Source organism: Schistocerca americana, chromosome 9, assembly GCF_021461395.2.
Source record: "Schistocerca americana isolate TAMUIC-IGC-003095 chromosome 9, iqSchAmer2.1, whole genome shotgun sequence".
Lineage (NCBI taxonomy): Eukaryota > Metazoa > Arthropoda > Insecta > Orthoptera > Acrididae > Schistocerca > Schistocerca americana.
Window position 1 is genome coordinate 53,627,262 of NC_060127.1, and position 17,778 is coordinate 53,645,039.

General features: G+C 37.6%; 1 protein-coding gene across 1 annotated transcript in view; it reads right to left on the reverse strand.

The window, feature by feature from the left end:
* LOC124551089 (vam6/Vps39-like protein) overlaps positions 1 to 17,778 on the reverse strand; it is a 119,111-nt gene that overhangs the window by 82,054 nt on the left and 19,279 nt on the right. The window contains exons 4-5 of the mRNA XM_047126019.1: positions 13,843 to 14,046; positions 9,284 to 9,470 (exon numbers count right to left, since the gene is read on the reverse strand). Coding sequence (XP_046981975.1) covers positions 9,284 to 9,470; positions 13,843 to 14,046 — 391 coding nt within the window. The remainder of the gene's footprint in view (positions 1 to 9,283; positions 9,471 to 13,842; positions 14,047 to 17,778) is intronic.

The window sequence follows — 17,778 nt, forward strand, 5'->3', positions numbered from 1 at the left end:
TGTGGCATAGCGAGTATGATGTTCTGTCTCCCAGCTACTGTCTTCGGAACAACCATATTGAACCTGACACAGCCCTCATTGTATTGGCCAGAGAAGGTGATAGATGTGTTAACAACCAACAGGTTGTATAAGTGGGGGGAGGGGGGGGGGGGGGGAATAAAAAAAATAAAAATAAATAAAAAAGAAGAAGAATACATTTTGGGAAGCTCTTTGATGCGCGGCAACATTTAATCTCCATATTTTGCATTATGAAAGAATAAACAGGAATTCCAGCTGATATAGCACAGATGCTTCCCCAGTACTGAAATCAAGATTGCAATGCACTTCTGCCAGCAAATCATAGCTCACGTCATGTTATTTCACCAGGCAGAGACAGCAGATATTCAGAGCATGTATTCAGCCAATGGCAACATCATTGTCAAGTAATACAAACACACAAATAGAAAAAAATTAATGGTTTAAATTAATATCCATACAGCATAACTACAAGAAAAGCTGCCCTTTCACATATAATACTTGTTGTCAAAATTTTTTTGCTGCTTTTTCCCAATGGTGTGATTACGCAGAATTCTAAGAGTACAGCTTAAATTGGAGCAGCTGAATATTTCTGACAAGCACGATAAAAATTTCACTGTTTTGCACCGAACATTTTGTAGGTTACCTGAGCGAATACATGTTCCGTCCAGCACTTTGACTTTTCCATAGAAAAGCCAATTATGTGTGCAATTGCTCAAGAACTCATTCACACTTTTTTTTAAGGATAATTATTGCATAATTTGTAATAAGTGAAAGAGCTAAAATATGAAAAACTAGCTTTGAAACTTGGTCTTTTTTAGTGTGTGTTACCCTTTAAGATGTATCAAATGCAAATGTGCCAGTAAAATATTAAACTATGGCATAAATGGCTGGTCTTCTGGGACCGAAACTTTTCTAAATGGCCGGTCCTCAAAAAATTCATTGCACATTGTCACACTAATGTAATTAATCTTGCATAAAAGAAATTTACTTTAAAAGTAATGCTTTACAATCATTTGCATATTTTCCCACAACCTGTTACAAATGTAAACAACTGTGACGCCACATTCATTGAAACGAAGCCAACAAGAAAGACGCATTGAAATCGGTTTCTTATTACAAAATATTGCATAGTCTTTTATACATTTTGCTGTCGGCAGACGCTTGTGTGTGCACTGTGTTTTGTTGTTGTAAATGGTACATCTGCTTTGCAACTAAATTTTTATTTTGGTGTTATTCTCTTGTTTATGCTTTATTGCTGCAGTATTATTTGGCAGTAATGGGATAAAGTAAAATTCTTTGTTAGAGTTATCTGTTCTTATCAGTCAAAACTACAAAAATTTAACTGAAAACTAAAATAATGAAAAATTCTTGGAGGTCTAAAAAATTTCCAGGTTATGCCACAGTTTCATGGATGAAAGACTTCCGTGGTTTTCCCAGATTTCCCGGTTGTCCCAGGGCGTATACACCCTGAGCCCAGAACCACACCTATTTGAATAGCACCCTATACCTGGACCTTGTTCATTCTCTGAATGAATGTCCCAACATGTTTTAAGACAGTATCATGATAAGCAATGCCACCTCATTGCGACCACAACTATTTCAGTTTCTAGATTTCAGTTTCTAGTACTGTACTGATTTTGGTTTTGCTTTGTGCAACCTACCTGAGGTAGAAAATATCCCACCCCATGAACTTCCAGTGCATCTACCAGTTGACTGAGTAAATTTTAGTGAGTGAGGATTAGTTAAAGTAAATAAAAAACTATTTGGTAAACAAGCAGAAGTGTGAAGCATAAGTAGGGGTTGAGCTAGGTTGTCTACTGTGAAATGTTTGCTCAGGAATTTGCAAAGATGGGAGAATTTAGTAATGTAATGTATTGTATTGTATTAGTTCGTAAGTAATGACTTAGTGCGATCAGGTAACTGTAGGGAAGCAAGATAGTCCAGTGGAATAAACATGAAAAATAATTTTTAGAATTAAGAAAACAGTAAATGAACCTTGTGGTTTAAGCTTAACTAGTATAAGTGGAAAAATAAGTGTACTGTATATAACTGTCAGCTTTTAAATGTGTGTTGAGATTTTGCAGAGGAATCACAAGCAAAAATCCAGAGCCCATATCTTCTACAGCTGCCAATGTTGGGAGGGGGCTGTCAATAATCACATGGAAATTGTCTGGGAACCCAACCCTGGAAAAATTTTAAAAATTAGAAGCCTGATTTAGGCATCTGAACACACTATTCGAGACACTTTCCTATCCTAAATAAAAAAGTTTTTCCAGGAATAAAAACAACTGTAAATTTACAAAAATCAGGAAAAGTGGAAAAGGATAAAATTATTTTAGGAAACATCAAGGGGTACTGTTACAGTACCTACTTTTTTTATTGTGATCATTTTTCACTTCATGCATGTCATTAGTTCTATACATGGGATACTTAGGCTCTGTAAGACCCGAAGAAAATTTTATAGTGTCACATATATACAAATCTTTCAAGTGGCACACTACATGTTGCTGGATCCACTGTCAAACGTGTGGTATTAGAATGAAATAGAACCAAACTTTTAAGAAAGTTCTACAACAGAGAGGTACAATCATGTGTTTTAAATGGTGATTAAGTGGATGACACACACATTACTAGACAAAGTCAATGATTCCCATACTAGGTACAGATAATTTGTGATTCTATGCAATATAGCTTCTGAAGAAGTGTCCAAACCAGAGTCGAAGTTTAGTAAACCTTTATTTTGCAACTAGTTGGCTGTTATTCTATGGCTACTGCTATTGAACCAAGTGACATCACAGAGTTCAAGGTATTCCTCTGGAAGCTGTTGCAGTTTTTTGAACCATGTGATGTCACAAAATGCATAATTCACCTATCTATCCATACTTACAAATACACATCACAATGATGCTATTATAGTAATATCCATCTCTTTCTAATTCACTTAAATAGTGCTGGGAGTTAATTATTATAGACCAATGAAATTTTCAGTAGTTTTGTGACATCCGTGTACAGTGGTTTTATTCATCTTTCTAGAATTCAAAAACACTGCATACATAGTGTCAGCTCCTAAGGAGTTTTTTAGTTTTGGAAGATCTACAGAAGCTTCCACCATATTATTTTTTTCCATTTACACTTCAGATATCATTTGCAGGATTTAATTTCACATTATCATTTGTGTAAGGCTTGTCTTTACAGAAACTGTTAATAGTTGCCAAAGGACCAAAAAAATGGCTAATTGCTTGCATTTCTGATGCAACAACTAAAAAAATTCCTTAGGAGCTAACACTACATATGCAGAGCATTTGAATTCTAAAAAGATGAATAAAACAACTGTACATGGATGTCACAAAACTACTGAAAAAAAAAAAAAAAAAAAAACATCGGACCATAATAATTTACTCCCAGCACTATTTAAACAAATTAAAGGAGACAGATATTATTGTAATAGAGTCAGTGTAATGTGTATTATTATGTATGGGTAAATAGGTGAACTGAGCATTGTGTGATGTCATTTGGTTAGAAAAACTGCAACAGCTTATCGAGGAATCCATCAAGCTTTGTGATGTCACTTTGGTTCAACAGCAGTTTTATTCTTATCTTTGAAGATAAAAAGCACAGAACGAAAAATTATCGTCATCATTTGGCATAGCTTATCTTAGTAATCAGTGATGATGAAACCATTTCTAGACAGGTTTACTACATACTCAGGAAGGAAACCATTACAAACTATAAAACATTTTAGTGGCATGTGATTAGCGAAATGTAAACAATATCTTGTGCGATTTTTCCAGAACACCAAATTCTAAAAAGTGCATTTCCACAATTTTTAGTAACCATCTGAACTCCATAATAAAGGTGATAAATTAGTAACAATGACAGACAATCTGTAATAACTGGGAAACACCAATTTCTGAAGGAGCGAGGCATGCTGCACCACAAATAACTTACTTGGTGTGGCTGTGTAAAATTGAGACCCTCCCCCAGTTAACGCAAGAAGCCAGGGAAGCACGCCAAGTGAGATGGCCGAGCATAGTTACACTGCTTGCCGAAGCAGTAAGTACTGCTGCCGCAGCATCGAGCTGGTTATGTCGTGTCATCACTGAGCAGGTGGGTGTCAAGTGTAAATAACACTGACACAGCAGAAAAGCAAAGACTCCACCTTCTGGATACTTCACATTTGAGCCACAGACTCATTGTGGCATACCTGATAAAAATCAATGCTACAGAAAAGGAGGACAGTATAAATACTTGTCTTTTTAGTCAAGGGTATCGCAGTCCGCCGGCCACTGGTCCTGGGGAGGAACCAATGTCGGTCCACAAATCTACACAGTTCCAGTAGTCAGCACCTCCACCCTGCCCTTGCTAGCTGCAGCTTCGCTGCTGGCAAAGGATCTGACTGTAGATTCGGTGCTTTCCAAATGGTGGACCACACAGGCGGCCTCTGTCTCTGGAGGTCTGCAGCTGGAGCCCGGGCAGCGCAGCTGTTCGACCGCCAATAACTGCGGATGAAACCCCTTGCTGCCTGCCTCTGCTGTGGGCAGACTACACTGTAGTGAGCTACCATTTTTACACAGGGTCTATGGCGGGATCCTGTGCACGACAGTTTGCCCAGCATCTAGGTCGCGCATCTGACGCCGTGTACTCATCATGCTCGGTCACAAGGCTTGCTTTGCCTTCCCCACCTACACAATGCCGACACCTCCTCTGCCTGTATGCAGACCACAGTTTCTCCCTCGCTGGTCGTGTACTGCTAACATGCCAAATATTTCCACTTCTCGGGCAACACCACGATAATTGTGATACTGACAAGGAGAGGTCCCCAGCAGTGGAATCGACTTTTTGAAATGTTCAATATGGTGATATATGTTAAGGTCGCAGCTATAACATCCTGCAGCCATTCACCCTGATGGGCCCTCGTTTGCGAGTAACTGTCGAAAAAATATTTTGGAATTTCAGGTGATAGACTACAGCTTTGAAAGAGGAATGCTTTGCAGATTGTTTATCCGATGCAACAGTTAAGGCAAAAGCCTAACATGCAGGAGGTTGTGGGTTCAAATCTCATTACATGCTTTAAAATATTTTATTTTCAAATTTTTAACAAAATTATTTTGGTCATTATTTTTATTCAACTAACTGGGTTAAATATATTTTTTTCTATTACATAATTTTAAGCACCATATTAACTTTTTCAGTTGCTCTAATTTTTTCTTCCTATCATTCTTTTCGCATCCATGTGACTTTAATTATTTTAATTTGTCTGTTATAATATTGAAACATTTGAAACTGCTGATGTATTGGTTAAAAAAGAAGAGATTAAATAATCTATCTATATTGACAGTACAATGGTGCCAAAAACATATTTTTCATTAAAAGATGTACTTTTTTGGATGGTAATCACCATACAAATATTTAAAACATAAATTCTTATTGCACTTGGACAAACTAATTCAGACGCAGAATTAAATGAAAGAAGGGATTAAAAATAAAACAAAATTCAAGCACAAGAACGAACAGAAATAAAGAATGCAATAACATGGACTAAAATACAGGATGATAAAACTGAACAAAATAAACAAAGTTAATACATGAAAGTAACAAATCACATGAACAATGATTCCAAGTGAAGAATGAATGATAGGAAGAAAAATGAGAGCAAATGACGACTAAAATTATGTGACAAAGCAACAGAAATAGGAAAATACATTTAAACAAATTAATTGAATGAAAATAATGACCAAAGTAATTTTAATAAAGAATTAAAAATATAAATTGTCAAAGCAGTTCACAAGATCTGAACCCACAATCTTATGCATGTGACACCTGTAACTTAATCATTATACTGCGCACCCAGTCCATTAAATAGTAGTTTTTCAAAGGTGTAGATGTTCATGTTAAATTCTGATATCTTTTATTTTTCAATTGCTTGCAAATAAGGGCATATCAGGGTGAATGGCTTAACCTACACCACTGAATAGATTATTTCAAAAAGTTGATTCCACTGTTGGGGACCTCTCCTTGCGAGTAATAAATGAATAGTTTTACAATACTGTTTGTACAATGTCTCACTGGATGTCTACCAAGAACCCAAACACAACTCCACTACTACCCTGCCCACGCTAGTACACTGTCTACAGTCCAACCTCAATGTGCCCAGCTCTGTTACCCACCACAGCAGCTGACTAGCCTGGGCACTATAGGTCGAAAATACACGTATAGTTTTTTTTAATTTTTTTTAATCTATATGCCAGCAATACTCGAATTTTCACTGCCGCAGTATACATATATACTTTCCAACCATCCTATCTCATAATTCTTAAGAACAGCATTTCCACATATAAAATGATTCAGAAAGTTTTTCAGAATTTAATGGGCCACACAAGCTTTTTAATCTTCTTCACTGTGAGTATGGAAACTATGAGGTCCATACCCATACATTCCTTTGAATGAAAACAGTTTACTACATCAGTCACCATTTTACTTTACATTGGATTATATCAACACGATCACACTAACATGCACCTCTTTTTGTGTTTCCATAACTACGTGCCACTTCCATCTGGAAAGCGTAAGACTGGAGCTGAGTTCTTTAGAAAGGAAGACCAGACAAGAATAATTTCACAATTTCACTTATAATTGTTTCGAATGCAGAAGCAAGCTTCTAACTCCTATTTATTTGCTGAGCTTGGAATAGACTCCCTTGAAGCACATCTTCAGCTGCCTTTTCTTGAAGTTATTTTCAATGTTGTTTTTCTGATATGTAGGTGTAGTAGTTCCAACGAAAGTTGTTCAAGGGGTACATTTTCTATTGCCCAGAGACAATGGAAATTTAAATTTGGCTCCCATTAAAGGTCTGGTGCAATATTCTGTTGAAGGGTATTTGTTGGCAGTGGCAATAGAATATGAAGAGCAATCAAATATCTAGGCATAACACTGCAAACTGACATGATATAGAATGAGCACATAAGATTCTGAAAAGGATAGTTGCCACTCACCATATAGTGGAGATGCTGAGTCACAGATAGACTATCAAGTAATGAGCTTTTGGCCAACAAAGTCTTCATCGGAAATAGAACATACATACACACATTCCCGCAAACACGTGTTTTTGTTGTGCCTATTTGCAACTTAGTATCTCCACTGTAAGGTGAGTAGCAACTATCCTTTTCATAATATTGTTACATTCCATCCTGATGAGCACATAAGGTTGGTTTATAGGAAGTGAAAGGTTGATTGTGGTTCACTGGGACAATACTAAAAATGTGTGGTTCATGTAAGTGTACAGAATGCTTGTGAGATTCATTCTTCAAAACTACTCATTGTTTGGGATTTCCATCCAGTTGGATTCACGAAAGATATACGAGGGCTATCCACAAAGTACATTATGTTTTCGTTTGCGTCCGTTAGGGGCGGGGCTAGTGCGGCCATCTTGGTGTCATGGCATTCCGCCGCTCAGTCGGCATCCTGCCATGCTAGTGAGAGGTTCGTGCTGTACTCCGTTGAGTTACTGTGACAGTTTGAAATGTCAGCATTAATTGATAATGCCACGAAGTGTGAAGTGCGTGCTGTAATAAGGTTTCTGACTGCAAAAAACTGTACACCGATAGAAATCTATCGGCAGCTTTGTGAAGTGTATAGGGACAACATAATCACTGAAGGTGGGGTGCGTCAATGGGTCATAAAATTTAAAAATGGCCGAACTAACGTTCACGACGAAGTGCGAAGTGGAAGACCCAGCATAGTGACTGCCGAACTTGCCGAAAAAGTCGATGCCGTGGTCCGTGAAAACCGTAATTTTACAATAACGGAACTCTCTACGAGTTTTCCACAAATTTCACGAAGTTTGTTGCACGAAATCATTACCGAAAAGCTCAGTTACCACAAGTTTTGAGCAAGATGGATACCAAAAATCTTGACAGAGATTCACAAAAATCAGCGAATGGCTGCAGTGTTAACGTTTTTGGACACTTACGAGAAAGATGGCGACTCATTACTCGATCGCATCGTTACTGGTGACGAAACATGGGTTAAGCATGTGAACTGTGAGACAAAATTGCAGTCAATGCAGTGGGGGCACACAAATTCCCCCCAAAAACCCAAGAAATGCATGCAGACAATGTCGGCAAGGAAGGTGATGGCGACTCTTTTGGGACAGAAAAGGTGTGATTTTTGTGGATTTCCTGGAAAGAGGCACTACAATAAACTCTCAAAGGTGTTGCCAAACTCTGCACAACCTCAGAAGAGCAATACAAAACAAGTGCAGGTGAAAGTTGGGCTCAAAGATCTTGCTGATTCACGACAACGCCCGGGCCCACACGGCAACTCGTGAAGTTCTCGAATCTTTTAAGTGGGAGTTGTTTCCTCATCCGCCGTACAGTCCCGACCTGGCACTGAGCGACTTCCACTTATTCCCAGCAATGAAGAAGTGGTTGGCTATGCAGTGTTTTAATGACGACGCACAGCTTCAAGAAGAGGTAACCACGTGGTTGAAGGCGCAGGCGGCCAAATTTTACGACGAAGGAATTTCCAAGCTCGTCCATCGCTACGATAAGTGCCTTAATTCAAATGGCAACTACGTAGAAAAGTAGTATTTAAGTGTGGCTTTCATCTGTATATAATAAAAAAATTTCCAATACTTTATTTATTTTTAATTCCAAAAAAATGTACTTTGTGGATAGCCCTCGTAGAAGGAATTAGGAGGAGTGCTGCTACAGATTTGTTATCAACAGGGTATAAATGTCGTGGAAATGCTATGTGAACTCAAATGGGAGTCCCCAGAGAAAAAACTAAATTTTTTCGCAAAACACTATTGAGAAAGTTTAGAGAACTGGCCTTTGCAACTGACTGCAGGACAATCCTACGGCCACCAACAAACGTCTTGCATAAGGACCACAAAGATAAGAGAAACTGAGGTTTATACTGAAGCAGAAAGACAGTTGGTTTTCCCCCTCACTTCATTTTTGAGTGGAACAGGAAAAGGAATGGCTTGGAGTGCTACAAGGTAAGGTGGCTGTCAAAGCACATAGGTAGATTTGGGGGGGGGGGGGGGGGCACTAATAACTGAGTATTACAAGTTCAGGTGGAACCAGAAAGTTTACCATGGAAATATCATATACACTACACAAAAAATATTTTTGAAAGGAAAGGAGGCAGTCAATTGTAGCAGGTCTTTCAAAATTTGGGTATTTCCTTCAGCAGACTGATTATGGCCTTCTTGAGATAATGTCACGATTCCTCCGATATTCTGAGATAATGGAATTAAGCTCACCAATTGCCACTGGGACATCCGACCACTTGACAGCATGCTTATAGGCTGGGGTTGCTGTTGTCGTCATGAAGATAGATTGCTGGTCCTTTCCAAGTGCGAATATTCCGTTTGACAGTTTTGTGACACTTGGCTCCTGATGCTTGCCCATTGGAAACAATTCCTGTTGTGTCCCTGTTGAATTTGAGAGCTGAAACAACAAATTGGAACAACACAAATTACTGCAACAAAGACAGTCACCCCCAGAGAGCCCTATCAATTGCTGTTGAAAACCAAAATTAACATCATCGTAGCTGAAGCTTTACCAGTATAACAGGGTGTACATTGCACAAGGTAGAGATAGCTCACACATCTGCCGATGATAAATTTTTGGTAGAAAAATTGTCAGACAAGAAACACACACACACACACACACACACACACACACACACAGTGCTTCTCAGGGTTCAATTCTGTTTCTAACATACATCAATGGCTTTTCAGACAGCATACAAGATGGAAAAAAGTTCTCTTTGCCGATGACAGTAACATTATAGTCACTGATAAAATACCAGAACTCCTATTATAGAAAACAAATGAAATCCTTAAGACTGTCTATGATTGAGCAGTATGTAATAAAGTAACACTGAATATAGTTGATAAATCTATAGATTGTGTAACAAACACAAAGCTTTCAGGAAGGAATACTGACAGCCAACTGACATGGAATGAACACGCAAGGATGCTGGCAAAAAGAATGGTTTCAGTATGTTTTATTCTTAAGTTTCTATAATCATTTGGTAACAGTTAATGTCCTGTTGTGACATACTATTCCTAGACATACTATTCCTATGTATACAAAGTTCTTAACTGTGGGATTCTTTTCTGGGATCAAAGACACAAAACAAGGACACAATTTTTAGACTGCATAAAAGGACAGTACGAATAATAACTAGAAATGATGGTCAAGCTCACTGTAAAGAACAATTTAAAAAACTGGTAGTCACACTGCATTAAATGAGTACATCCACCAATCTGTTGTGCAAATCAGGGAGAACATTACTAAGTATTTCTATACATAATTGTAGGGCAAGAGTACATTTGGGCTTACATTTACCAGGTTAAACAACAAAAAAACTCAAAACAGCATTTTCTATCAGAGAATAAAACTGTATAATAAACTGCACAAAGAGAAGAAAATATTAGAATACTTAACTGCTTAAAAAAGGGAGTTTCATATATATTCTTCTTAAATAATATACACTACACAATGAATGACTGCTTGCAGGACTCAAGAAAGTGGTTAATAATGAAGGGCTCAATTACAACACCCTGTCACTTTACTTGACATGACAACAATGTAACACTTTTACAAGAAAATCATGTGTCAAGATCTACAGTACATGATAATCTTGTCATTTTCCTGAGCTCAACATCTCACTCATCATGCAGACTGAGTTTTTCAGGTACATTGAGGGGAGGACACGAAGGTGCACAAGGGGCAGAGTGGCGTATTTACAGACCTGGAGCCAGCTTTCCGAACAGACTGGAGATACTGTAAGTGGAACAGCAGCACATTTGTTGCCCAGCAGCCACCAACGGGCGTCCTCAACGCGTGCAGCAGTGAAGAGGAAAACTATGTCCATATTATTAGTTGTCTGGTGTAACTGTGTGTATACAGTAAAACCCCCTTTTTACACTTTTCAGTGGACTAACCCAAAATAGTGTAAAATACAGGTTAGCATAGGAAACACAACAAGTGAAAATGAATAAATTACTCTTACTGTCATTCTGTTTATATTGTTCAAAATATGAAATTAAAACAATTTAAAGTTTGCCTATTTACAAAAATCCGAAATGTTTTTGTTTCTTTCTAACAGCAATTAGTGATACCTGTCTTTCTACAATATACAATACTCAGTCATAAAGGCAGTGACTCAGTGCAGACACACACAAACACGTGTGCAGGATCCCTACTTTGTTTCAATCATGTCCAAATGGTATAAATAAAACACGGAAGCAAAAGTCTTTCATGAAACAACATTAAAAAAAATATTTGTGTTCTAATGTGAGACTTATTATTGTTAACCATTATGAAATTACGATAAATAGAACTTGTAACACTATATTGGTTAAAACAATGAAGTTGGCAGTCTTCCTAAACAGGGAACAATATGCACAAAATCTACAGCTTGTTGCTGACAAGGGGGTCACTTGACTCAGGGATGGCAGAAATTGTCGCCATGTTATGGAGCAACTTGAGGAGGAATGTTTGCGTCTACATCAGGTTGTGTCAACCTAAGACTAGGTGCCTAGTACAGATTAGCATATATCACGCAGAACTAACAACGATTCGTGAACCCCCCCCCCCCCCCCCCCCCCCCGCTCAAAAGTGGTGTTTATTTGGAAAAAAAAGCTGTAATACAACACAAAGAGCAGAATGAAGGTTGCTGCTAGAGTCACTATTGTCAGATCATGATTACCATTCAGGAGGTGATTCAGAATACTTTCTCATCCTTGCGAACCTATAATACAGGTGGTCATGACCCAACACGTCGACAATGAAAATCTTGCTTATCGCACTAATGCTATGTTACACGATCAATAACTTAGCTTATTTTTCTGCTTTGTCCCAAGGTTGACTTTGAGCACGAATACAATGCACTTTTTGCAGAAATCTACATAAAAATCGGTTTTAATGGTCACGATAATGTCAAAGAATATTTAAAATGTGAGAAAAATTTAACACAGAATCATTAATGATGGGAAAGCATTGTACTGAGAAAATGGGACTTCTTTCTGTTGAGACTGACAAAAATGAACGTAAAAAGGAGCCAAACATAAAATGTGAGAATGTAAAAACTGGATTTTACTGTATCAAAGAACAATGTACAACAGGGACCAACTGCATTCAGTATTAAAACCAATGAAAAGTGTAACACATGGCAAGGAAATAATAAGTAGGGTGTAAATTCCAAAATTTTTAGGTTCCCATATTCATGAGAATTTGAACAGGAAAAGCACATTTTGGATATCACAAAATGACTTATTTCGGACACATTACAATCATTACAAATCTTGGGGGAAAGACAAATGGGTATTCTGACATATTTTGGATATTTTCTTTCAAGAATATTATATAGAATAATGTTCTGGGGTAATTCATTGTTAAGAAAGAAAGTGTTCATAGCTCAAAAATATGCTGTAAGAACGATATGCGGTCCTCACCCATTATCATCTTGCAGATCTCTGTTTTAAGGAGTTGGGCAGTTTGACTATTGTTTCAGAATAAAGTTATTCCTGGTGGAGTTTGTTGTAAATAATCCACAGCAGTTCAAAAGGAACAATGATGTACATAATTACAGTACCAGATGGAAAAATGACATTCATTTCCAAATTAAGGTTGTCATTAGCACAAAAGGGTGCACAATGCTGCAGCTACAGTATGTGATTACTTAGCTGGGGATGTAAAATGTCTGACAGACAGCAAAGTGAAATTTGAAAACAAACTGAAAAAGTTTCTCCTTAACAACTGCTACAATGAGAAGAATTTCTATTACTGTACTGTGTAAAAGACGGAATTACCAACATCTGAATAAAAAAAAGGACACTTATAAATGTTCAGCATGCAGCTATATTTGGAAATTAATTTGCGATGTGAATGTAAAAGGACTCATTCAACATGATTTATTGTTCAAAATGATCCATGGAACATGAAACTGACTACTTATATTTCTGTTTGTACATATATTTTTGATTAATTTGTTTTCATTGTATTATGATGGTAAATTCTATATCATCATAAGATAATCTCCGAATGAGGAAATAAATTAATAATTTCGAGCAAATATAATCTCCCCCCCCCCCCCCCCCGTTACCCCTCAAACAACCTTCTCCTCTCTTTCCTGCCCTCTAGTTATCTATCTATCTGTTTATCTATTTGTCTACTCTGGCCCTCTAACACACATTTGGTGTACCAATTACAATGAAGATTTTCTAGGTGGACCATGTGTACAAAGCTCAAAAATAACAGCAGACTAAAAACTGCGACATGTGAAAGACAGCTTAATCTGAGTCCTCACAGCATAGCAGGTGGAAGTTTTATGGCAAAGTTTGTGTGCTTAATATGTGCATATGGGATTCAAGATAGGGATTATTTATCTGAAGTAGCTAGAAGATAAGCAAATCCCCTTTGAGGAAAATTAATTTTATTTACTGTTGTAAAATATAAAAAATTAATGGCCCCATCACTTGCATTATTTCCAGTTATTGCAGTTGATCCTGTTGTTGAACTTTTTATCTGAATTTGGGTACGAATTGTGATAGAAAATAAACTATTTTGCAAACAAGCATTTCAACAATTTCTGATGTCCTCAGTACCACCAAAATGTTGTCCCTTCCAAAATGATGTCAGTAAACCTTTCAGAAGTAGTCTGCAGGAGCTGCTTCTGTTTGTTAATGTACAACTTGATTCACTCCACAGCCCAGAAGGCTCTCCTACATGATGGGATTTTGTGATTTATTGAAGACAACACATGAATGAATGAAAAACATGTACATTTGTAAATGGTGCAACATATTACCTGGACAAGGCAATATTCTCCCTTGAAACCAACACATATAGTTTCATCACACCAAGCTAGCGCACGCGGAATGTCCGATACTATGACATCATCTCGAAGGTCTAGAAAGCTGCCGTTCTTCCAGTAGAATAGCTGTAGCCTCCTTTTTACTGCAACACACATGCGAACTGCCACAGTCGTCTCTCCTGTTAGCGACGTGTATTTCTGAAACACAGGTAAATTAGCTTAAAAAAAACATATACTGCAATGCCTTCAAAGTGAAGATCTCAAAAATGAAACAATGGTCAGTTAAAAAAAAAAAAAAGACAGAAAACATTTCTGATTAGTTGTCAGTTTTCACTAACAGACAGACACAAATTCAAATAAAAGTTAACACAACTGCTAGCTTTCACAACCATTAGTTATTCATCCCAGCAAATAATGTTCTTGGGTGGGAAGGTAGGAAGGGGTGGGAGATGGGGGTTGTACTGTTGATTATGCACTTACCCTACCCCCCCCCCCCCCCCATTTTTTTTCTGTGGCCGGGAGGTCTAGAATAGACCCTTCTCAGCATCATGGGGCCAAATGAGGAGCTACTCAAATAGAGAAGCAGCGACACCATCACGACTGATCTATGGAAAATAACAACTGCAGCGATATCATGATGATCACATATCCCACAGCCATAAATCACTTGTGCCTTGTAGGCACCAGTCGGCTATTTGGAACATACCTACAGTTTGGTCCATGAGTGGCGTTAATGTTTATGTTACCTATCATCTCCTTGTGCCGAACCCCTCTGAACTTCCATCTTGAGTAAGCTTATCAGTTACTACTAGTCACCACTCAACAGTCTCACTTTGTACAAGTCTTCCCTGTTATTCCCTAGGAACAAAAGAAGGAAGGTTAAAGGTCAGTATCTTGTTGGGGGGGGGGGGGAAGAAATCATCAGAAATGAAGCTGAGATCAAAGTGGGCAACACTGTGGAATCAAATAAACTGTCTATGTTTCAAAGAGACCATTCCAGCATACCTCGTAATTAATTTAGGAAAACCACATGAAGCCAAAAATGTGTACAGCCGAACCAGGATTTTCACCCCAGTTGTCTTGAATGTGGCATTAACAAATCTCAAGTTTGCATAGCTACATCTTTGTCACTTTTTGTTCAGTTTGTGTCTGTTGTTGCTTAGGAAGACCGATGGCAGGTATTAAGATGTGTGCTTATAACAAGTATCTTCACTGGCCACTAAAAATCAGCAATGGGTTATCATCATCATCATCATCATCATCATCATCATCATTTGTAATGTTGACTCAGCTCTGCCTGAAAAGCACTTTGCCAGCACCACCTAGCCAAGTAACACTTCTATCGATTATAGCACATTAATGAAACTTTTGAAACTTTAAGAGCTGTGGCCAGCAGAGTTCATCATTGCTCCACCTCCATCTGAATTCCCAGTGACCTGCCTTCTTTCCTTTCTTACTTCCTTCACATTTTTCCTGTTTAATTGCCCAGAAGAAGAAAGCTGTGGATCTGAAACCTTTTATCGTTAAACATTTCCATCAGTTATCTGTTACTGAAATTTGCACCTCCCAACAGGACTGGCCAGCCTGTTGATTCTTTTTTAATTGAACAAATCTGGAAAAGTGCATAAAACAAATTAATATGTATGCCTGGCTGCCAATGTTCAGCTATAAAACAAATGTAGAAGCACATAACACCAAACTAATATAGTGTATATTGGAATCAACAGTGTAAATCAGACATCAGGATTCCTCGTTACGGCTGAGATACAAGCAACAACCCAAGAAAGAAAAGAGTAAATCAAAATAAATTCTTCAAACAGCCATCTAAAGATATACTTAATTAACAAACAGACCAGAAACACAAAATTTTTAGACTGTTTTAGATACTTATTCCAATGTGCTATAGGTACACTTTTTAGCTATGTACCCCATGTTGTAATGTGCATGGTCTACTTGATATTTCATGTTCACTTTTGAATAACATATTTTACTCCTAGATCAATAAAATTTTAGTCCACTAAGTGGAGTATCATGATTGATAATGTGCTGCTGACCAGTTACTCTTTCATGTACATATGTATGTGTTGTTATCTCTGCCCCACATTGACTGACTTTGTGTTTCAACCTGCTTGCAAACAGCAAAATTTTACATATCATGTTACTCGTGTCACTGATAAAGAGCTGTCACTCTACAGTAAATATAGTCATTTTAATCTCCCTCCAAGGTCACATGTAGTTTGAAACCACATCTATGATTTATTTACAGAGCATCAAGGATGACATCTCTACAAGAACATTGATACTTTCAATCTATTTCTATGCCATAATATTTCACCAAATATTATATCTATGTGAATGTTATCACACTACAAAATTTGTTGTGGCCTACAAAATGTTGTTATCCTATTACATTTTTCTTGGAATGTTATATTATTTATTTGTAGTTGTTTAACAATGGCACATAATCTGAACCTGTACATCAGTAGTAATTAACAGCCATAACTGAATATATTGCAGTAGCTTTTATTTGATCCCCAACTCAGGTGAATGAGGAGATGTGGATGAAACACCCATATCCATGCCCAAAAGAAGTCCAAGGCCATACATGTTTGGTGTACGGTTACACATAAAAGTGGCAAGACTAACAACAATTACATCTTCTACATATGCAAAAATGACACAAGGATTTTGGATATAGTTATACAGTAAAACTTGATCAAAGCGGAACATGTACAGTTCGGAAATCTGCCCAAACTGTATAAGTATTTCGGTCCCAACGCATTCACTTCACTTTTAAATGCTAATATTTTGTGTAAACAGAATGTGCCTAACACAGAAATGGAATGCAAATTTTAAGACTTAATTAGTAATTCATTGTATAATGGAGAAAATAGCTTATACAGTACTTCTGTATTACAGGACATATTAGTTATCCATGACTCTACAAGGACACTGCTTTTAACAAAAAGAGTGTAAAGTCCTGCCAATGCTGTTAAGCAGTGCAAAATCAACAACAAAGGTTTGATGCAGCACGGCACTGCGGGTGTGGACATCAAACTGCGCTGCTCTGTGGAACAAAGAACAAGTTATGTGCAGTGTTGGCACATCAGAGGTGATGGTCTGCTCATGAGCACTCAGTTGGGGTCCCTAATTCGTCATTATTACTAACATACGCGGGTGCACACTAGAACATTGTTGTGCACCTACAAATACACTGCTGAATCTGTCCTTTGAAAGAGGTGGGTGATGTTCCTTTAAACAATAGATATACCTAGCAAGGTCAAGCATTCCAAAGAAATGCACTAACTGCATTATTTTCTGTCGGTTTCCATTGACTAGTAGCAATTTAATTGATAACATGATGCCGCACAAAATACATGTGTCGCTAACACTTAATGAAAAGATTAAGGTAATCAAGGTGAGTGAGACAAAAATTCTCTGTGCACAAAATAATGTTGCACTTCAACAGTGGTAAAACCCAAATTTATGATACTTTCAGAAACAAGGATAAAATACTAGAGAAATGGATGAAAGGAAACTGGCAAATAAAAAGAAAGGCAAAGAAGATGAGAAATCATAAATTTAATGAGACAGTTTGGGAATGTTTCGTAAGTGCACGGGAAAAAAAACTTACCTTTGTATGGACCCATGTTGCAGAGTGAGACTCTGAAAGTAGCTAAAGAGCTTGGAAACACAGAGTTTAAAGCATGTACAGAATGGGTGGCGAGTTAACTAAGCACAACACCATGTGGAATGAAGTGTGTGGGAAAGCTAAGGATGTGCAGGAAAGTGTAGCAACTGCATGGAAGACAATACTGCATCGATGGAAAAATGTCCAAGAAAAGACACTGTACTGCAGTGTAGAAACATATTAGGTGAAATGGAGAAGCAACTGGTAATGTGCCAAAATTGTATTGTTTCAAAAACATT